At 37.1% G+C, this 23,139-nt stretch overlaps 2 protein-coding genes across 2 annotated transcripts; one reads left to right on the forward strand and one right to left on the reverse strand.

Annotated features, from left to right (window-relative positions):
• Positions 1 to 16,904: 16,904 nt before the first annotated feature.
• On the reverse strand, positions 16,905 to 18,104 carry LOC129246395 (uncharacterized). The gene is made up of 4 exons (XM_054885186.1): positions 17,624 to 18,104; positions 17,332 to 17,575; positions 17,070 to 17,269; positions 16,905 to 17,002 (listed from the first exon to the last, which is right to left on the reverse strand). Exons 1-4 carry the CDS (start codon positions 17,901 to 17,903, stop codon positions 16,905 to 16,907), a joined length of 822 nt encoding a protein of 273 aa, XP_054741161.1. The 5' UTR covers positions 17,904 to 18,104.
• Positions 17,959 to 22,814, forward strand: LOC129246431 (uncharacterized). The gene is made up of 4 exons (XM_054885261.1): positions 17,959 to 18,085; positions 21,772 to 22,387; positions 22,459 to 22,655; positions 22,717 to 22,814. The coding sequence occupies exons 1-4, from the start codon at positions 17,959 to 17,961 to the stop codon at positions 22,812 to 22,814; spliced, it is 1,038 nt and encodes a 345-aa protein (XP_054741236.1).
• Positions 22,815 to 23,139: the final 325 nt, after the last annotated feature.

Raw genomic sequence — 23,139 nt, forward strand, 5'->3', positions numbered from 1 at the left:
GGAAGGTACATTTCCAACCCAGTGGAAGTTCCAGAAACTGGTTTTAATACCAAAAGAATCCAAGCCTGCGGAAGATCCTACCCCTCCCCTGTGCATGCTCGACACTGCAGGAAAAATCCTGGAACGACTGATTGCAGTTCGTCTGGAGGCTGCTATAGAGGATGTAGGTGGTCTATCACCCCGATAATTTGGATTCCGGAAAGCCCGTTCAACAACAAATGCGCTGTTTTTGCAGTCAAGACCATCGCGCAGAAGGCAATTGAAGGTACTCGATGGCTATACGGTAGCAAGGAGTATTGCCTAATTGCGACCCTGTACGTCAAGAACGCCTTCAATACGGCGAATTGGAGCAAAATTCTGATCGCGCTTGATAATTTTCACATTCCAAGGTACATTCGTAGGATTGTTGCCAGTTACCTTTCCGACAGAACCCTGCGCTATAAAACCGATGCTGGGGTAAAAGAGCACAAAATAACTGGCGGAGTTCCACAAGACTCAGTCCTGGGACTCTTACTTTGGAACGCCATGGACGATGGAGTCTTGCGCCTCAGTCTGCCACTAGGGTCGCAAATCATAGGTTTTGCTGACGACATAGCGGTTGTGGTCGTGGCTAAAACACTCCGTTGAGCCGAAGAAACATGCAACCAGGCTGTCGGCATGGTAAAGGAATGGTTGTGCAACAGTGGTCTAATTCTTACGGACCCTAAACCTGAAATAGTATTAATTAGCAGCAGGAAGATTTTGGAGTCAGCTAATATAATGGTGGGCGACCATGGTATAGAATCGAAGCCATTCATTAAGTACCTGGGCGTAATAATTGACCGTAGGCTCAGTTTCAAAGAGCACTTGGTGTACGCGAGCAGCAGGGCAGCAGAAGCAGTAACTGCGCTAACACGACTAATGATGAATATTAGAGACCCTAGGCAAAACAGCAGGAGACTTCTTAATACTGTGGTCTCATCGATTTTGCTGTACGCAGCTCCAGCATGGGCGGAAGCCACAAACTACAGCTCATATGTGAAGTGTATGAAATCGATGTACCAATTGAGTGCCCTCAGAGTGTGCTGCGCGTTTCGCACGGTATCGGAATACGCCATTATGGTTATAGCAGGACTACTCCCAATCAACCTAATGGCAACAGAGTATCCTGAAATCTACAAAACAAAAGCTACTTCAGAACGGGTGACAATACGCAAGATAGCAAGAGAGCGTAGCCTGCGTTCATGGCAAGAAAAATGGAGCTAGTCCCCCAAGGACGCTGGACGTATCGTTTCATTCCCATATTTTCCAAATGGGTTAACCGTGAACATGGACAGTTAGATTACTATCTGACCCAAATACTGACAGGACATGGGTGCTTTAAATCCTACTTATATAGGTTTAAGCACGAAGACGACCCGTACTGTTCTCATTGTGCACCAACTGCAGAAGACGCAGAACACGTTTTGGAGAAACTAAGCACTAGGGTGGGGAAGCCAATTACGGCTGATAACCTAGTCGATATTATGATAGAGTCCGAAGAATATTTGTCCGCTGTATGTAATATGGCAAAAATAATAATTTCCAAACTGCGTCGCGCTGAGCAACAGCGCAGATCTTCATGAAGAGGCAATAGGCCGCTTCCCCTTCCGTGAGGTACTACTTAACGGTTGTCCCGCGGGAGGGAAACGGAGCTGGAGTGGGTTTTAGTGGGTGAGCCGAAAGGCAAGTCTCACACTTTTTGGCTTTCAATGCTTTGTGCCACCTCCATAAAAAAAAGGTATACATAAGTCTACACAGGTACACAAATATGGTATACATAGTATATTCATCGATTGCATGCTATTGATTAAATTAAATGAATAGTTCCTCCTCAAGCTTCCATGTGCCCAGTTTGCTGTGCTATCAACTTGGCAGTTTAAATAATTTTTTTATTATTAGCATCCGTTTGTTGCTTTCTTGTTTTCCGCTTTATTGACGAAATAAATGTTTATTAGAATGAAAGCAAGAGTTATAAGATGTGTGAGAGAGCTAAAAAAATGTGTCCAACACTCGGGAATGGAACACAATTTCACTAAGGGAGTAATGGAAATAAAAAAAACGTTTTTTTATGAAATTCGACCTTGGAATTCTCCAAGAATAATCTGGGTTGAAAATCTTATATTGAGAAGAACATTTCATATACAATCGTATAGGTTGGAATATGCAGATATGTTAGGATGGCATAGAATAGAATAAGAGTGCCCCCAGTTGCACCGGAATAAGTTTTAAACAACCTAAGTCGCATTAAAGACGATAAAGCTCCTGGACCCTATGGCGTACGCAATGTCGCATTTAAAACAGCAGTACTGGCAAAGACTAACACGCTAGCGAAAATGTATGAAGCGTGTCTCAAAGAAGAAATCTTCAACAGTAGATGCAAACTGCAACGGCTCGTCTTGCAACTCAAACCACAGAAGCAGCCAGACCAACTCCCAGCATACAGGCCCTTCTGTATGCTCGACACAGTAGGCAAGGTGTTTGAGCGCATTATAGGCAATCGAGTGCAAGAATACTTGGAATGTCCAACTGGCCTGACTGACAAACAATATGGCTTTGGACAAGCTAGATCAACAGTAGACGCGTTCAGAATGCTGACAAACATTGCACGCGGAGCCATCAGCGGAGGACGCACCCGAATAGAGTTTTGTGCAGTCAGCATTAGACGTCAGAAATGCGTTCAACACGACGAGGTGGCCCAGCACACTGCAGTCCCTTAAACAAATTTCATGTTCCCGGATATCTGATGCACATAATTTGTTTTATTACAATTTGCTTTAGCGACAGAATTCTGCAGCACGATAAAAGCGACGGACTAAAAACATACAAAATTTCGGGTACGTTCCACAAGGATCAGTCCTAGGACTTACGCTGTAGGTACGATGGAGTGCTAAGGATACAATTGCGAGTACAACAGACAAAACAGCCTGGGTGGGCTATGCCGATGTCATTGCGCTTGTAGTGAGGGATAAGAAGTTACCTAATTTACAGGAGAAATTCAATGATGCAGCTGCAAAAGTACCACATTGGCTATGGGATGCGGGGCTTAAATTGTCAGAACAGTAAACGGAGCGCTCCTCGTTACTGCACTCAAAAGGAGGAGACAGATGAAATTGCGTATTGGCGGTCACGAAATACTGTCGCAAGAGCAAATTAAGTACTTGGGTGTTTTTTTTTTCATGCACGACACAGATTTAACTTAACACAGATTTAACTGAACTGAACTCCAAAGCGGCTGCAGTTAGCCAAGCGCTCACAAGATTTCTGCCAAATATCGCGGGTGCACAAAGTGCAAGAAGACGCCTCCTGTCAAAGGTGCTGGATTCTTTTGCTCTTCATGCTGCTTCCATTTGGGCGGGAGCTAAACCATCTAGCGTGCGACTAGTAACCCAGGTGTTACGACGGAATGCACTAAGAGTCGCTTGTGCATTTAGGATCGTCTCTGATGACGCGATTTGCGTTATCGCCGGAAAACTTCCTATGGACGTACGTGCACGAGAAATGGGTCATCTTTATGACAAGCAAGAAGCGAACCCATCAAAGGAGAAAAATGCTACGGAACGTCTACAATCCGTATAAGAATTGCAACAAAGAGGGGATCTGTCAGTCAACGGGTGGTGGACCCAAAGGCTTATACCTGAAATTGCGCGATGAGGGACTAGGAAACACGGCGACGTGGATTTTTAGCTACCACAGCTTATCAGTGAACTCGAATGCTTTTGATCGTGGCAGATAACCCCTACTGCCCACACAGCTCCAATACGATCGAAGATGCAGAACATGTCATTGTACAATGTGACCGTTTTCCCGACGAGCGTCAAGCACTGGAGGTGCTACTTGGAAACCCGTTGCTGGTGAACAACCTGATACCAGTCAGGTGAGTATCAAGCAATAACTGGAATGTAGGTGCACTTCATGCACGTCATTTTGTGCTCTCTCCCAGTAATGCAAAAAGTAGTTCCGGGAAGGGAGTCTCCCCAGAAGCGGAGTAGGGATTATTTTAGTGGACGACGGTCGTTGTAAGTGCGCAGACATTTTGGACCCTACCTCACCCACTAAAAGCAAAACAGGGATAGAAAAAAGTTATATTGAGCTGCGGTTGCATTCACAACAGCTGCGCTTCTTACTCAAGCCCACGAGTTCACTGGCTTAACGTTATTTAATAGCCAATTGATCGAAGTGAAGAGGTTCTTAAAACAAAATGGTTGCAAACTGCCCAAAAAGACAAGTGAATTAGCTTATTTCGAGCACTTCACTTTCTCATTTTTTATTTTTTTGTTATTTCATTTGAACAGCAATACCAACAATAATCGCATACTATAAATTTCCCCCGACCCCCACATACACGCAAAACCTTTCTCCCCAACAGAGAAAGAAGCTTACATTGTTTGTTGCAGGAAAAAGCAGATTGAAACCACTAATGATGTCTTTAGTGATTTTATTTATTTTTCAGCTGTTTCATTACGCTGGCTAATGCGGTTGCTTTGTTTACCGACGGTTACCATTTGCTCTATGAAAACCCCAAAAAAATCTAATGGCGAAAGAAAATTAGTATAAATAATAAGTAAAGTATGCAGTAGGAAAACGATATGCGAATAAACAACTCTCTTTGTTGGGGCACTAAGCATTGCTGAAAATCACGTGAATCTGGCTGCTTGAGCTTTATAAGGATAAGGATTAAGTGGAAAGCAAAGTAATTAGACAAATGCACACAGCTAAGAAGATTTGTGGTGAAATGGGAAACGGCATAGAGTACATAAAAAAACTGAAGCATAATGATTTAGGAACCCGCATTTTTTATTAGATTTTTTGTTAATTTTCATTAACTATTACTTCTACTTACTGCCAACTATACAAACTTAAATAAGTTTAAGGGGTTGAGGGCAGTTAAAGAGCCGAAAAAATGATGATTTTCAATAATTTTTTTCCTAGTCAATCGCTTTATTTTACAAAAATAAAAACATAGACTTAATGCATCATATTTTGACTTGACTTCAGCAATATTTAAAAAAAAAACCAAAAATTGCAAAACTTACATTTTTCAGATTTTCGAGAAAAAAATCGATAATTAATTGTTTAAAAAAATCTAAATTTTTGAAAAAAAAATCGAAATTTTTGAAAGAAAATCCTTCGTTCGGGCACGAGTTTTTAATGTTTTTCAAAGTAAGTATACATTTTATAGAAATCTACCAAACGGTTTTTAAATTACGGTGATCACCGGTTCAAAAAACATAGTTCTGAGAAAAACGCAGTTAAAGTTTTGCTATTGAGCTCCAGAGCGCCCGAATGCCTCTTGTTAATTGCTGAATTTAAAAAAGTATTTGTCGGACTCACTTCAAATTTTCACACAATATTTTTAAGACATTATACTTAAAGAAAATGCAAAAAGATGTGCAAGTAGCGTAGTACACATAACAGAAGTGAAACTTTCAAGGCAGACAAAGAAAGAGGGAGAGTCCCGAGAGAGAATGGGAAGGAGAGAGAGAGAAAGAATATATATCTAAATCAATTCACAACAAATTGCACAGAATACAAATATACAAAATTTATTGTACAGAAACGGAGGACGGTCGATCGGTGTAGGTAAACGTCGGACACAAACCGTGGCAACAACGCGCACTACTCCGAGCGTTTATCACCCGTACAAACGCAGCGATCCCAGGACTGCAGCAACGGCACAAATTACCGCAAGGCAATACCAATAAATCCGACGCCGGAATAGATAGCACTTTATAGTACGCACAAGCACTACCCAGGAAATGGAAATAAGCGAAAAAAGTAGGCACCAAAAAAACACCAAAAAAATTGGGACCAAAAAACGCCCCAAACAGGAGGCACCAAAAATATATTTCCTACAAGTTCGCACCAACGAACAAGCGCCAAAAAGTAGGCAGTGTTATTTCTCACTAGAAATTAGCAACCACAAGGAAAAACTCAGGAAAAATAGTCTAAAGTGTATCTAAGATGTATATTAGGTATAGCTCTTTTTCTCCTTTTCCTCTACGTTGCATGGCCTTGAAATTTTACTCTCCATTCTCGCGCGTCCATCGACGCCTCAGAAGTTTCACTTCAAAAATCCAATTTTTTGAAAATTCTAACTATCCCTAGCCCCTTAATGTAGAGAGCAGGGAAGAAGTCTCCTAGTTAATGCAGCCTGAATTTATCTCTTATTAGTTATAAACAAACCTGTGTACCCAGTTACAGGCCTTCACTGATGGTTGACGAGCTGTCGCTTTAGACCGAAATGCCATTTATTTGCTTTGTTGTTGGTGTTCGTCACTCAACCCATATGGGAGAAAAAGTGCTATGCCCGAATTTAACATGAGCTTTTTTCTCCCTGCAATGTTCAGTGAGAAAATCTTTAAATGTTTGAAATACGCGTCTAGTGGAGGAGGTCTAGTCAGCTATTCTGTAACACGCCTAGTAAAAGGCTGAGTGTTGGGTATTTTTGCTGAAATTTGCTGAATGTAGGATGTGGCTAGTCTGCGATTTTATTCATAATGGAAGTGCACGACATTCCGAGAAATGGAGCTATAGACTTGGCTGCCACGTTTCAGTCGAGAATATCTGCGTTGTCGAGTTATCCACCGATCGGCTTCCCATATGAGAAGCTCACGTATGCGCTTTCTATTTAGAGCTGATATCTCTCATCAGGTAACTTCAAACGCTTCCAAGGCAGTCCGTAAATTTTTGCAAACTTCATAATTTTTCTTTTTTTCAAGACTTTAGGAGCTTTGAAATAGCATTTTTGAGTATTTGATTAAAGATTTTACTCCAATGTTTTGTTAAATGAAATTTTTATAAATAATTGAAAGTCAATACGATTTTGTGCCAAGTAGTTTTTTCCCCCCAGCATTAAGTTTTCAATAATTTTTCTTAAACAAGTATTTTTTGGCTGCAATTTTTATAAAATTAATTTTCCATAAAGCGAAATCAAGCAGACTGGAATTGTATAATGAATTATAGTCTCTAAGTGCGCGAGCAGTGGGTGAATTCCTTGCTAATTTAGACTTAAAGTTTTCCCCATAAAAAGCGTAAAAATTGCGAAAACTTATTTGTCGAACATTAAAGTTGAGCCGCTCAAGTAGAACTGGACAGTTGATATCATTAAAAACACTAAAAATAAACGAAAGCGAAAGGACTGTTCTTCTCTTTTCTAGAGATTCTAGATTAATTAGCTAATTAGCTTCTCGGCTAAAGAATTATACGATGAAACGGCGGAATAAAATGTTAAAAATGTACGTAAACCTCGAAAATGTTAAATGAACACATTTTACCTGCTTTCTTCTCTTATTGCTTCATATTCTATGTTTACTGCCAAATACCTTTCGCTGTCAGTCTGTCGAAAACTGTGTGGATCTTTTCACAACGCAAATCAAACCAAATCTCTTCGAAATACTACAATATATGGACCACCCTGTATACAATTGTAGGCGTTTGAGTAAATAATTACTTACATAAATGTACTACGATTAATTTTTTCTTGAAAGTAACTTTATTGAACATTTCTTACCTCTAATTAACAACCCGTGCATACGTAGGTTTGTATTCCAAAGGCAAATTCATTAATTGATAACTGCCGCCATGTAATTCCTTCGCAGTAAATATTCTTAATGCATAACTGTACAGGTTTTCAATAAAAATTGTAGGGCTCCACTTTTTTACTACGTAAGCACAGTGACCAGAGATTGCAGAATTAGTAATTTTTTTTTTTTTTTTTTTTATTATTTTAAAATGAGTTTATATGCATTTGTGATTTATTTTTCTTCAAATGTTTACACCGGTACTTTAAGGTTGGGAAGTTTAATATATTAGTATTTTTTTTTAAATGCGTATGGATTCTTGTTTTATTAAAAAAAATTTTAAATTAATTTATTTATTTAAAAAATCATTAAAATTATTTATTTATTTAAAAAAATATTAAATTTTTTTCAAAATATATTTTTTTATTTATTTAAAAAATCATTAAAATTTAATTATTTATTTAAAAAATTATTTATTAATTTAAAAAAATAATCAATTTTTGTTTCAAAATATTTTACGTTTATATTATTTATAATACACAAACTTCGTAACTTGTAACATATGTACATTTTTTTAGGGCACTCAATAAAGCAAGTAAATTAAAAAAAATATTTTGAAATACCTAGTACTTAATTATTAATTTTTTTTCTGATTAAAATCGATTTTCTTGTATATATTCACAACTTCATTTCAACTAGCCGTTTCAAAATTTATTTGTTAAATATTTTTTATTTTCTGAAAATCTAAATATAAATTAAATAAATTTTTCAAGTCACTCATATATATATTTTTTCTTTAATTTTTAGATTGATAAATTTATGCACATACATACATACGTATATGTCACACTGATATAATTTAATTCTCATTTTTTTTTTTTTTTTTTTTTTTTGAAAAATTTCGGTAAATTCACTTTTGTATTAATTAATTTTTTTTTTAATTTTTTTACTTAAAATTTTTTCATTACACCCTTAAACTCACTGAGACTGCAGTGCTTGCATTTTATATTTATAATAATTTAATTATATTCAACATTAAAACTAGGTTAAATATTACTTTTTTCAACTCTTACTCAATTCCTTTGCCATTAACGCAACTCAACTCACAAATTCAATCACAGCAGAAATCTTTAAATTTACTTGCCATTATCAGCGCTTCACGTTTCACTTAACATAAATATTTGCTTTTGATTTCATCCATTCACCATAATTGAACTCTGTCTTATTCAGTTATTTTAACCAAATCATTCAAATTATTTCTACCGCATCCAGCGCATTATGTTTTCACGATCTTCCTCTCAAACGTTCACACACACACACAATTTTATTTTGAAACAAAATCCCGAATTCGCACTTTCCATCCGCTCATCCGCTATTTGCTGTCATATTTCGCGGCAGTTCGGCAAAGACTGAATTGCGCCATCGTTCGAAGCACCAACTACAAAAGCAGTGGGCAACAAGCAACGAGTGGCGGCGACTTGTTCGTTAGATGGGTGGTGTTTGGCGCTCGCCAACTGTTCCACTAACAATCTTTGGCGCACATGCAAACCTACAATTACACCCACACAATTGAAAAGCGCAACTTTGCACGCAACATTGCCAAATAACCGGCAAGTGGTGTTTAAAACTTGTGGTATTCGGAAATTTTGCAATTCTAAATTTTGAATTGATATTATTTTTACCATCACTTTTGCGACTTGCGTGTATTTTTTTATTTCTAATAAAAATCAGTTTTTTATTTGAAATAAATTTTTTTTTAATTAATTTTAGTAAAAATTCATTTCTTATTATAAACTAAATTTTTTTAATTTTTTGTTATTACTAATGAAAATGAATTTCTTACATGAAAATTTTTTAATTTCTTATTAGAACTAATAAAAATTAATTTCTTATTTAAAATAAACAAAAATTTAATTTCTAATAAAAATTAATTCTTTATTTAATATAAGATTTTATTTTTATTATATCTAATAAAAATTAATTTCGTATTAGAAAAAATTTTTTCCATTTCTTATTATTTCTAATAAAAATTAATTTCTTATTGGAAACAATGTTTTTAATTTCTTATGAATTTTTTTTAATTTCTTATTACTTTTAATAAAAATTATTCGTAATTAACTCCTTATTTGAAATTAAAAATTTTTTAATGTCTTATTATTTCTAATAAAAACTAATTTCGTATTAGGAACTAAATTTTTTTAATTTCTTATGAAATTTTTTTTATTTTCTTATTATTTCTAATAAAAATTAGTTTCTTATGATAAACTAAATTTTTTTTCTTAATTAATTTCTAATATGAAAATTTTTTACCTTCTTATTAGAAACATTTTTTCCATTTCTTATTATTTCTAATAAAATTAATTCCTTATTTGAAAAAAACACATTTTTTTAATTTTTTATTATTTCTAATAAAAATTAATTTCGTATTAGAAACTAAATTTTTTTAATTTCTTATGAAATTTTTTTTATTTTCTTGTTATTTCTACTAAAAATTAGTTTCTTATTATACACTAAATTTTTTTTTAATTAATTTCTAATATGAAAATTTTTTAATTCCTTATTATAAATAATGAAAATTAACTCCTTATTTGAAATAAAAAAAATTTTAATGTCTTATTATTTCTAATAAAAATTAATTTCGTATTAGAAACTAAATTTTTTTTAATTTCTTGTGAAATTTTTTTTATTTTCTTATTATTTCTAATAAAAATTAGTTTGTTATTATAAAATAAATTTTTTTGAAATTAATTTCTAATATGAAAAATTTTTAACTACTTATTAGAAACATTTTTTTCCATTTCTTATTCTTTCTAATAAAATTAATTCCTTATTTGAAAAAAAATAAAATATTTTTAATTTCTTATTATAAATAATGAAAATTAACTCCTTATTTGAAATACTAAATTTTTTAGAGTCTTATTATTTCTAATAAAAGTTGATTTCGTATTAGAAACTAAATTTTTTAAATTTCTTATGAAATTTTTTTTTATTTTCTTATTATTTCTAATAAAAATTAATTTCTTATGATAAGCTAAATTTTTTCTAATATGAAAATTTTTTAACTTCTTATTAGAAACATTTTTTTCCATTTCTTATTATTTCTAATAAAATTAATTCTTTAATTGAAATGAACAAATTTTAATTGCTAATTATTTCTAATAAAAATTAATTCTTCCTTTGAAATAAATTTTTTTTGAATTTCTTTATATATTTAAAAAAAAAAAAAATTATTATTATTGTAAAAACATTAGATTTGCTTTTTTCAAATGAAAAACGCTCTATGAAAAACAACATGTAACTTTTAATTTTAAACATCCCCTTCACTCCACTACACGAGCTCGCCAGTATTTGTCACACTCATTTATTTTTTGCAAAAATGCCTCTATCACTCACGCGCTGCACTTCTCCAACCTTAGCAACATGTTTAGCAACAACTGCTGCCTCACATTTACCATTGGGTTGTTGTTGGGCCGGCGCTATCGCTTGAACAACAGCATCATATATAAGTAGTACACGTGTTGCTGATAAACTACGTTCGCAGTGTGAGTCTGTTCCCGCTCACTTTGCTTTTGTATGCCGTCGTGTTCGTAGGCGGCCGGCTCCGCTTTGGTTGTGTTTTGTTCGTGCGCGTTGCCGGCTGCTTGTGCCATTTATCTATTCGCAACATGTTCGATGGGTGCTACAGTCGATGGAGCAGGTGCAATGTTGCCATGTAAGTGAGAAAGAAAAAGGTGTAAAATTGTGGCCACTTCAAAGGGGATAAGTAAATTGAGGAGGTAAATGGTGTTGAGGGTTTTGCGGCATTTTGTAACTGAGGTAAATGTTTTTAATAATAATTCTAATTTGTGTGATATTTGAAGGTAATGTAATATTAAAATTTCTTTTCTTTAAGCAAATTTACGAGATCTACTTTAAAAGTTTCGTAAAAACACTTACTTTAAAATAGATCTATGGAACTTGCAGTTAAGTAAACAGCATAATTTGTCATATGGACAAATTATCGTTAAAATGCAGTCGTTTACGAATTTCTTCAAATCTGCTTCAAGGCATCGTATTCCTTATTATTTCAAACGAATGTTTCCCCAATAGGAACGAACACTTGGATATTGACGGACTGGCGTGAAAAAAATGACGCCAATAAAGCTCCATCTGTTAAGAACCGCGTTTTGACAATTTTTTGACGCGCATATAAATTCAATTTCTAGGCCAAGGAGAAAACACGAAAAAAAAATACAGTGCCAGCTCGCTAATCCGAAGCTGTGTAATCCGAATTATCCAGTAATCCGAATTGAATTTAGTCCGCATTCATTGCAAGCTCGCTAAACCGAATTTTTGGTTTTTTTATTTTTGAGTCTGCTTTTTTACAAAACCATGAACGGAATTTTAAAACTAACGGGATATTATTGAAATACAGAGCCTTCTATGTATGTAAGTGTGTATTTATCTTGTTGCGAATAGTTTAGTTGTGGTATTAGTCGCGAAAACATCAATTTAAATAGCATGGCAAAAAAACGTGCACATAAAACACTGTCATTAGCTGATACGCTTAAAATAATAGAAGAAGTAAATCGTGGACAATCAGGAAAAGTTTTAGCAAAGAAATTTGGTGTAGGAGCTTCACAATTTGCGACATAAAAAGAAATGCTGAAAATATTAAAAGGTAAAAAACCTGTGTAAAAATGTATTCTGTAAATATTACGGTACATACATATTTATTCTTGTATAAGATTTGCTGAGAATTCTGATGCCAAACTTTTAAAACAGCGCAAGACACTCAAATCAGGAGAGAATGAAGAATTAGAGATTAAATTGTATGCTTGGTTTGAAGAGAAGCGGTCACGGCATCAAACCATTTCAGCAGAAATTTTACGACAAAAAGCTAAATCACTTCATCAAAAAATGTATCCGAATCAATCATTTCACGCTTGTGACGGATGGTTGCAAAATTTTAAGAAGCGATTTTCTGTGCGAATTTTGAAAATATGCGGCAAATCCTTATCTGCTAGACCTGATCTTGTACCTGATTTTCAAAATAAGCTCTATGACATTATCGAGAGTGAAAATCTGATTGACGACCAAATTTACAATGCTGATGAGTCTGGACTCTTTTGGAAAATGTTTCCAGAAAAAACTTTAGTGCATTGTAAAGAAAAGTCTGCTCCTGGTACCAAAATGAGCAAAGAGAGAATCACCTTCTTGTGCTGTGCTAACAAATCTGGAACTCACAAGCTTAACATTGCTGTGGTTGGGAAATCAAAAAATCCACGTTCGTTTAAAAAACAGCATATTGTTGAATATTACGCATCGAAAAATGCATGGATGACAACATATATTTTTACTGAATGGTTTTTTAAATCGTTTATACCACAGGTAAAAGACTATCAAATTGAAAATAATTTGTCCAAAAAAGCTTTATTGTTACTGGAAAATGCGAAGTGTCATGGAGAGCTGCTGGTATCTGAATGTGGGCAATATAAAACTATGTTTTTACCCCCAAATTGTACTAGTATTATTCAACCCATGGATAACGATACGACTAACACAGCTGTTTTACAAAAAATATCTCTTGTGTGAACTGGTAAGCTCTGTAGCGGATGATTCAGACATTTTTTTGAAACAATTCAGTTTAAAGGACGCTTGTGAATTGCTTAAACGATCTTGGGACAGGGTGCCCAGTTCTTCTATAAAGTCTTGTTGGAAGCATATTCATTCTCAGAGGTGGGCTTCAGATGATAGCATCCCTCTATTATTGTTACAACAAGAGTTGCCAGAGAATGATCGTGTTGAAGAAACAGAAGAATTTCGCACAATAACCAACTTATTTCACCGCAACAATGACGTGCATATTTCTGAAGATGAAGTTCTTAGCTGGATTATGAACTCTGACAATACTTCGTGTACTAGTTCAGAGTCAGACACAGAAAATGTGGAGCCAGAGCCTTTAATTACGAAACACGTTAAAAATCGTGAAGCTCTGCAGGCCTTAAATATTTCAATAGATTGGGCAAAGGAACGAGGTCTGCAATCGGATTACATATTAATGCTAAAAGAATTGCGGAACAAGGCTTTAGAAGCATGTGCACTGAAAGACAAGCAAACCTACATCACTAATTATCTACGTTAAAAAAAAACGTAATATGTAAATACATACATACATATGTACATATGTATTTATAAAAATCTTTAATTTTTTCATTGTTGATTAATAAAAATAAAATAAATTTGTTTTGAAATCCTGACTTTTGTTTTATTTTCGAATATAGTGAATTATAAGCATAATAACAGCACATCCAGTAATCCGAATATCTCGTTAATCCGAATCAGGGTCTGCAATCATTAATTCGGATTAGCGAGCTGCCACTGTATCTGAAATTTTGAAACAAGTGAGGGCTTACTAAACTACCTGTACACTTAGAAACTGCCAAGAAATATTTGAAACAATCAAAAGGCTTCTTCAATAATTTGAATTCTGCTGGCAATTCCTTGTGGCCTTGCAAAACGAGCTCATTCGCATGTAGACACAAATGTTTCATCTTCCAAGTAATGGATTTGAGAGAGAAAGGGAGAGACAGATTTGTTAACTCATTTGAATTACCAACAAAACCACCACTCGTTGGAAGACCAGGTCCGCCATTCTCAAATCTAAGCTCGTAGCAGCTTCACGTCGGCGTTTGCTTGATTGAGACCGAAGAGCAAATTTATTGCATTAATTAATGTTGTTGTTGCAGTAGTAGCGAAAACATTATCCATACATTCACTGGTCGTTCCGATAACGTAGAACCAACTGTCGGGGGGAACATGCATTAAGGGATTACATGCATCCAGAATTTTCCAAAAATTAATTTTTTTTATAGTTTTAGGCGTATTTCTGTGGAAGGCGATTGTAAAAATTAGTAGAAAATGTAACTGCCCGACGAGAGTTTGAAAGTTTAAACTCGTTTTTCTCGAAACTATATGGTGGGCCATGTAAAATTTGCTTTTTGAATCGGCTAAAGTAAAGTTGTTTGCGATTATTTATTGTTTTATATTAACCAAATAATAGACATAGACTAATTTTGTTAATTTTATGCAGGTCGAAAGTCGTGAGTACCAAACAGCAATTAGAAAGGCTGGTTGCATTAATGAAAGAGAATCCACAATTCGCAAAAGAATTTGCACAAAAGTTCAAGCAGCAAAAAAATGGGAGGAGTTTACAACGGAGCTGAATTGATTGGGACCACCAGCTAGAACGGCAGCAAAATGGATTAAGGTTAATATAGGTTTTTTTGTGATGTTTGTAGAAATACATGTTTATTTTCTCTTGGCAGGTATGGGCTAACGAATGACGAATATTTGAATAAAGAAAATGTATAACAGAAATAAAAAAGAAACTATGGCGTAAAGGTTTTTATTCAATACTTTTTAGTTTTTTCCATAAAATTCTAAGAATTTAATTTCTTATGTTTCCTGCTTCTCCGTTATTTGACTCCACTTCAATATCTCCAGCATCATCGTTGAGGGTCTCATGGGATAACTCTTCATCCGGAAGTTGAACATTGTAAAGCAGACAACTGTTGTGCAAAGCTGCACACACATTAATAGTTTGTGTTGCTTTTTTTGGAGAATAGTGGAGAGCTCTTGCCTGCAACAAACATCTAAATCGGTTTTTCAAGACTCCAATTGTTCTCTCAATGGTACTTCTCGCTTTAGCATGTTGTTTGTTGTATGCCCTTTGTGGAGACCCTTCCTCAGAGTTTATGAACGCCGTCATTAAATATGGTTTTAGAGCGTATCCAGCATCACCTGAAACAGACAAAAATTATTAAAAACGGAATATCAATTGGTGTTTATTACATACCGAGGAGCCAAGTATTGCGACGGCTATTGAGATGATGCTCCTCTAAATGCGCTTTCAATGGCGACATGTTGAAAGCCATAAAATCATGGGTAGCTCCTGGATTTTTCGGATTTATATAAGTTATTTTCATTGTATGATCACAAACCTAAAATTTAGATTATTCGCATTGAGATGAATCGTCGAACCACAACTCCGTTGTACTCATTTTCTCAAAAAATAATTTTTTTAACTTTTAAAAATGTTGCTAACAAAGATTTTCAATACAACCGCTTTTTCTTTTATTTTGATTTGCTGTATCAGCTGAGAAAAAATTATCTATTGTAAATGCGTCGAGCGATCGAAATTCACAATAGTCCTATTCTTTAGCGAATGAGCACCATAATAATATACCAAATGAAAATTCGTTCGATCAGCACTTTCGACTACAGTCGAAGATCGAATATTGCTCAAAATAATGGCCAATATTTTTTCAAATTTTTTTTTTTATTTTGAAGATTGAACATTGTCATTTATGAATAAAAAATAATATCGTTCAAATGACTGCCACCGACTGGCTTTACAATAGGCCATTCGATCAACCCAATTTTTAAGCACATTTTCGATTGTTTGGGCTCCAATTTCATGAATGGCAACTTCGATTTCGTCTTTGAAAGCATCAATCGTCTCTGAATGGTTCACATAGCATTTGTCCTTAACGGCTCCCCACAAAAAATAGTTCAACGGGCTTAAATCACAGCTCCGAGGCGTCCAATTGATATCGGAATTTCGGCTGATTATTCGGTTTTCAAAAACGGTAGCCAAAAGTTCGAGTGTAACTTTGGCAGTGTGACAAGTTGCACCGTAATGTTGAAACCAAATGTCGTCCATGTCATCCTCTTCAATTTTTGGAAACAACTCGTGGAGCATGTCACGGTAACGCTAGCCATTTACTGTAACCGCGGCTTCTCGCTCATTTTCGAAAAAAAATGGCCCGATGATGCCGCCAGACCAAAAACCGCACCAAACAGTGACTCGTTGTGGATACATTTGCTTCTCTACAGTAACGTGTGGATTTTCTGAGCCCCAAATGTGACAATTTTGCTTATTGACATAGCCACCGATGTGAAAATCAGAAAAGAAGAAGAAGACTCACCACTTTGGAAATAGGTTTTCAATATTTCCCAATTTTGCTCAAGCGTATAGCAGCCATTTTGTAAATGTCAAACCTTTAAGTAAATTATAAACACATTTGACATGTCATTTGTGTTACCATTCTCAAAAAAATAGGTGGTTCAAAAGCAAATGCTATATGGCCTACCTTGTATTAGTACATTTACATGCACCACTTTCTTCCTCTTACCATAGTTGCACACCCCGGGGCTATGCTAGCTTTAATATCCTAAAAAGTTTACCATTTGTGACACACTTAAATTATCTTTAAGCTTTTGACCAACTTAAGTTAAGCTCCACGAAATTTCAAGCGACAACTGGGAGTGCTTTATTGAGCTTTTTGCGTGCAAGCTGCTTAGCAATTTTAGTCTGTACATCTACACTACCCTGTAGCTTAAAGCGAAGCCAACTTCCCGTCCGGCTTTGTAGTTGCCATCGCTATTGAAAATCAGCATCAAAGGGCCTGGGTTGGTGCCTAAAACACACAAAACAAGAAAAATTATTTGCATGCTAATTCATTTGGTGAAAAAATCAAATTTTACTCGTAACAGTGTCACCCTGTATGCTACTGCCACAGAAATGTGTGGCGCGTATGTTGCTGTCCTCAATAGTGGCCTGCGGTATCAGCAAATAGTCTTCACTTAAACCTTCGCTGTGCAACTGTGGTCGGCAATAATTGTCCAGTTCCTGAAATTTCTGGTGGCTATATTCGGCGCCCAGCTGGAAGTAGCGTACCTTGAGTCTAAAAGTGAAATTGACCGTTATTAACTAAGCTTTGCCAAATGTTTTACTTTGCAGATTTACTCCAGTAGTTTGGTGGACTGAGGGCGACGGAAGCAGATCGCATAATTCAAGTTGCCCATATAAATGCCGCCACCACCGTTATAATTGAACGAGGTAATAGTTCCTGTGGGCTGTGGAAAATATTGCAAACAACCCGTTGGCGCAATGAGGGAACTATCACTGAAGTTGGCGTGTGGTGCTATAGAGCGCACAGTTTTCTCAATATCCATATTCTCCTGCGGCGCTCCTGACATCAGTTCCATGTCTGCATTGCCTTGCTCAACGTCTTCCTGCTGTGCCAAATCCAGTGTACAAGTACTACGCAGCGCCGCACTCGGTAGACACTCGAGTTGTGTCACGACCATATTCCAGCGCGGTATGGGTAAATGTCCATTACGGCCAACGCGTGCCGCCAAAATAATGCTCAGATCGACACTCTGCGCGCCGGCGGTGCCATTGAGTGGTACATAAATGTGTTGCGCCGTTTCCGAGCCGCAAAGTCTCAAGCCATTCACCGCGAAATAATCGTTCACACATTGCACATACCACAAGCCGTTCTGCGCATCGGGTATGCTGGGCTGGGCGAGGGTCATCGAAAAATCAATGCGTAGCTGGCACACTTGTCGGCTGTAGGTGTTTATGTGATAGATGCATTTGAGCGGTGGGTTCGACGGTTGCAACAGTTGGATGTGCTTGGCAGCGGTGCTGGCGCCGCAGTTGGGCTTGGCAGCGTCGGCGGTGGCGGCCAAGGCGACAGGTGTGCCACAAATGATGAGTAACAAGGCGGTGTAGCGCAAGTGGTTGGTGGGTGAGTGCGGCTGCATTTTCGATTGCGTCAGAATTGTGCGGTTGATGAAATATTTAGCTAGAACAACAGTTAAATTAGTCATCAATTATGCAAGTTGTAAATATTTTGTTGTTGCAAGTTAGCTCGACAATTGACTACTACTTGCCGCCGGCGTAGTATAACCAACTTTTTATTGCGCCTGGTATCTGGCCTGGTGTTTGCTATCAGTAAATGCTATTATCATATCTCGTTAGTTGGACCGTTACACGAGCGAAATTGTTCGTTCATTACATTTGTTTCGAAAATTATCAACAAAAGATGTTCTACAAGCAAAGTCGAATGATAAGATATTCTCGAAGACATCACTCAGTGCGCAGCCCTTCATTGATATGCCCTAAAAATCTGTAGATTCGTTATCGAATTCATGTTGGTAATTTTTTGGGTGTGTACCCCCAAAAATTTGGCACTCTGCGCTATAGAAATTGCAGCATCTTAGCCTCAATCACAGTTTTTTATTGAGAAATATTAAATAGTTAATAACGAAATATTTTTACTTAGTTAATTTCGTACGCTTCTGGTGTAATGTTGCTGCATATAAAGTGTCTGGTGCACTGCCTCGCGTTCGTGGCGTTGTTAGAGCTTTCACTGGCCCAGCTATGTAAGTGATTTTAGTGAAAATATAAGCAAAGCCAGAAGGATTTGCATAGTTTTGTAATAAAGTTCAACTCGTATTTGCCATAATTCCCTTTTCGTCCATGGAGCTCTAGGCGCGAATACCAAAGCACGCATCAAAATTTTTTGGCGTTACGAGCCTAAAGGATGGTATATTTTTTTCCTTCTTTTTTTTACCTTTTTTGCCTGCCTAATGGCATAGTGACAAAAGGGACTTAAGCATCTCAAAAAAACTTTACTGAAGACAAACTGGCACTGCTCTCTGATATTCTCACAGGTTACTGCAGATGGCGGGATATGGCTCACCGCCTTCTACCGTTTCTGCGACCAATACTCAAAGTTCGAACACATCTGCCACTCGAATGTGATGCCATAGCGCGAAGAAGTAAAGTGCTTTCCAATAAGAGGTGTTTTTTTGATATTCAAAGCAAAATGCTATTTTTTAATTTTAAATGATCGGATGTTTATTTCATTAGAAAGCGGAAGGTATGTCGTTAATAGTGGAAAATAACATCAGGCAAATGGCGGCCGCCGTAGCCGAATGGGTTGGTGCGTGACTAACATTCGGAATTCACAGAGAGAACGTTGGTTCGAATCTCGATGAAACACCAAAATGAAGAAAAACCTTTTTCTACCTGCCCCTCGGCAGACAATGGCAAACCTCCGAGTGTATTTGTGCCATGAAAAAGCTCTTCATAAAAATATCTGCCGTTCGGAGTCGGCTTAAAACTGTAGGTCCCTCCATTTGTGGAACAACATCAAGACACACACCACAAATAGGAGGAGGAGCTCGGCCAAACACCCAAAAAGGGTGTACGCGCCAATTATACATACACACAAATGACCACCACGACCACGCTTACAGGACAATATCCCTTTCATGAAATTTTCCATAACCCAATTGCAAAGTGGCTGCTCTATGCCCTTGATGGCCTCACGAATTCCATCTTTGAGGTCTTGAATCGACCCTGGGCTGTGGGCGTTGATCTTTTCTTTCACGTGGCCCCAAAGAAAAAAGTGTCACAAGGTGTTAGATCACCAGATCTCGGTGGCCAATTGTGATCACCTCTTCGAGAGATAACACGGTCCGGAAACTTTTCCCGTAAAAGATCTCTGGGTTTCGTTGCTTGTGTGAAAATAAACGTGGTCCGTCTTGTTGAAAATAAACTTGGTCCAGATCAGTACCATCCAATTCCGGCCATAAAAAATCGTTAAGCGGGAGCCCGATTTTTTCGTGGATTTTTTTGGGAATGAAAGAAATATTCAATTGAAACTAAACTTTCAGCTGTTATTGGTGTTATTATAGGTGTTATTTCAGCAGTCTTCTCAAATTTTTCTATTACGCTTCCACCTCATCTTTCAGACAGCTTTTGCAGAAACGTCTTAAAGCAATGCTAAGTCTCACTGCATGAACACCAAACGAACAATGCCCGATTTCCAAATTCGAGAGCTGCGGCTCTGCTAGCCTTAAAAGTTCGCTTGAACGCTCCCGATTTAGCCGTGGTCAGAACGATTTTGCACGTTTGCGCATTAGCCCAGCACTCACTGTGTTAACGTGAGGCCCATCTTTCCAGGAATAGACCGCAGGTTCTCAAGGGAACTCCATGCCTCCCGTTTTACGATGAAACCGTCTATATGGTCTCCTGTTCAGCCAGCTTATCCGCCCAGCAGTTTCCTTCTATGCAGCTGTAACCACGAACCCCATGAGCCTAATATCTAATTTTTCGGATGACATCGAGAGAGAAGTCGGGCATTCACCCGACTTATTTTGAAGGCACAAACAACGAGCTCAAGGTTTTAATTGCCGCTCGACTGTCGGAGGAGATATTGACGCTCTTTGCAGTAATTATAATAAAAAGGCTTCTTGAGGCAACTGAGTTCGAATGAGGAGGTATGGTCGTAATGAGTAGAGAGCGTAAAAGATCTTAAGGTTGAAGCGCCGTTTTGGGGTTTAGCCCAGTTCTTCCTCCTATTTGTGGCATGCGTCTTGATGTTGTTCCACAAATGGAGGGGCTTACAGTTTCCAGCCGACTGCGAACGGCAGATATTTTTATGAGGAGCTTTTTTATGGCAGAAATACAAACAGGGTTGACATTGCCGAGGGGTGGCCGCTATTGTATGATACATAGTTTTGATACATAAACTAAAAATAAATAAATAAAGATAGAGCTGGGTTGGACTGAGCGGTGTGCCTTTTTTCTGCTATAGCGCTGCATTCCAGGAGGTGGCGTATAGGAGTCTCCTGAGATGGATCGCATAATTGATAAGAGTCAGTGAATCATGCTCCAGTCTTATGCAGATGACTACGCAGTCTGCAATGGTCTGTAAGAATGCCGGTGAGCATTCCCAGCTTATCCTTGGGGAGGGTTATGAATTTTCTAAATTTTTTTTTGGAATAATTTGGTCAAAGTCGAGCTCAACGTAGGTCTACGGTTAAAATTGAAGTGAGGAAAAGGTTTGGAAAAGGTTTTTGTTAAAATTTTTCCTAATATTTCAACTTTTTCAAAGGTGCTATAAAGGGTGATTAAATTTCAAGGGCCGATGTTGAATGTGAACCACACCTAAACGTCAACGACACCGTTGGACTTCTTTCTTTGGGGTTATTTGAAAGAAAAGGTATACGTCGATAAGCCAGCAACAATTCAAGAGCTAAAGGATGAGATAATGCGGCACATTAACGGCATAGAACCTCAATTATGCCTCAGCGTCATCGAAAATTTTGACCCTCGGATGGAGGTGTGCCGCCAAGTTCGCGGCAGTCATTTGGCCGATATTTTGTTCCATATGTAATTGAGCCATACCAATATTATCATAATAAAGAGAAATGACAATAATTTCTTTAAAAAATTGTATTTTATTTAAAATCAACACCGGCCCTTCAAACTTAACCACCCTTTATTATAATTTAATTATTAATTAGCTTCTCCAACTCTAGCAACTTTTTGATAAGCATTTTATGTAAAATCATTAAAATACCTTCTACTTATTTCTTCACTCCCCAGCAAACTTGCAATGTGGCCAAACATCACGCATGAAGCGAGCTGTTCTTCGAAGTCCCACCCAAACCCTCTCAATGTCCACATGCCAGTACACAATTCGCCGATATAGCATGAATGTTTGCCAATTACTAATCAAATTCCAACACTTCGAGTTGCAACAACCGACCATGGATGCGCTCATGAACACTCTAACCTGTACGGACTCATTTACGGCGGGCCGCTTCAAATTATGTGGCGATAATAGCGGCCAACATATCTACTTGCCATTCACGGCAGACAGCACAGTGCTAAACTTTAATTTACCTTCGAATTCTGCGCAATCTAATTGGCATTTGATTGTCGAGCAACTCGAGTGCCCACCTGCTGCCAGTCACCTCGGCAATGGATTGCCGCCACTCATCAGTGGCGTGGTGAATAATCTGCTCGATATGCGTAACCTTTTTTCGCGATTCATCAATGACTTAGATTTGCTGGCTCCCATCGGTTGTGACCAATACTATACACAACCAACGGGAGTTATAAAGAGCTTCAACTATCGCGATGGCATTAGCACACATTATATGACCGATCTCAAGTATACGATTTGTATAAAGTCCACAAAAGGCGCCAACGAGGTCGAGTAAGAAAGAAATTAATATTGCAAGTTTGGGTTGGAGTGCAGGTGTTTTTTTTTGCTTTAACTTTATTTAGATATACCGTGAAGAAGTTTTCAATGTCGTCCGAGTTGTCTTCCGAATACTATAATGACGCCTGCCATCCGGCCATATCCACGGAGGGACGCCAAAGCGACTACCTGATGATACCAAACTCGTACTTCGCAGATAACAGAGCACATCAACCAACGTATTTTTGTGGTCTAGGCCTCACTGCGGGTCAAGTTTTAGTGGGTAAGATGTTGAGATGCTGGGAAATTGCGTGTTTGTTAAAATCCGTTTCTCGTTGTTTCAGGATCAGGCCCGTTTATTATGTATTTTGCCAGCGATGACTATTGGCAGGAAGTGGAAACGGGCTTCCACATTGAATATCGCATTAAAACTGCGCTTTGATACTGCGGATTTTTTACTCTGTGAACCGCGAATTAATTGAATAAAAGTCGTTAAAGTGACTTAAATGTCTAAAACTTCTTTTTATTTCGAAAAAAGTCTTTGAATAGAAACTAGCAAAGGCGAATTTGAGTGCCGACAAGTTTTTCGCAGTTTAGTAACGTCGTTTCAAGCCTAAGGAGACAATATACTGGTAAAAGTTATTCCTTGTGAAGTGTTCGAACCATTTTGGACTAGGATATTTTTCCGAAAACCTAAAAAAAATATTGACATAATTGTATAATTTTGAAATTTATTCATTTTCGAGAAGTTTGGTATAGAGTTTTTT

This window comes from Anastrepha obliqua, chromosome 4 (assembly GCF_027943255.1).
Source record: "Anastrepha obliqua isolate idAnaObli1 chromosome 4, idAnaObli1_1.0, whole genome shotgun sequence".
Lineage (NCBI taxonomy): Eukaryota > Metazoa > Arthropoda > Insecta > Diptera > Tephritidae > Anastrepha > Anastrepha obliqua.

Coding starts and splice junctions, on each gene's coding strand:
- LOC129246431 (XM_054885261.1), top strand. CDS start 17,959: ATGCATTTGAGCGGTGGGTTCGACGGTTGCAACAGTTGGATGTGCTTG. Junction 18,086..21,771: donor AGGTGTGCCACAAATGATGA/GTAACAAGGCGG, acceptor TTCACTCCCCAG/CAAACTTGCAATGTGGCCAA. Junction 22,388..22,458: donor AAAGGCGCCAACGAGGTCGA/GTAAGAAAGAAA, acceptor AACTTTATTTAG/ATATACCGTGAAGAAGTTTT.
- LOC129246395 (XM_054885186.1), bottom strand. CDS start 17,903: ATGACCCTCGCCCAGCCCAGCATACCCGATGCGCAGAACGGCTTGTGG. Junction 17,576..17,623: donor TGCGGCGCTGCGTAGTACTT/GTACACTGGATT, acceptor AAGGCAATGCAG/ACATGGAACTGATGTCAGGA. Junction 17,270..17,331: donor CAGTCCACCAAACTACTGGA/GTAAATCTGCAA, acceptor TTTCACTTTTAG/ACTCAAGGTACGCTACTTCC.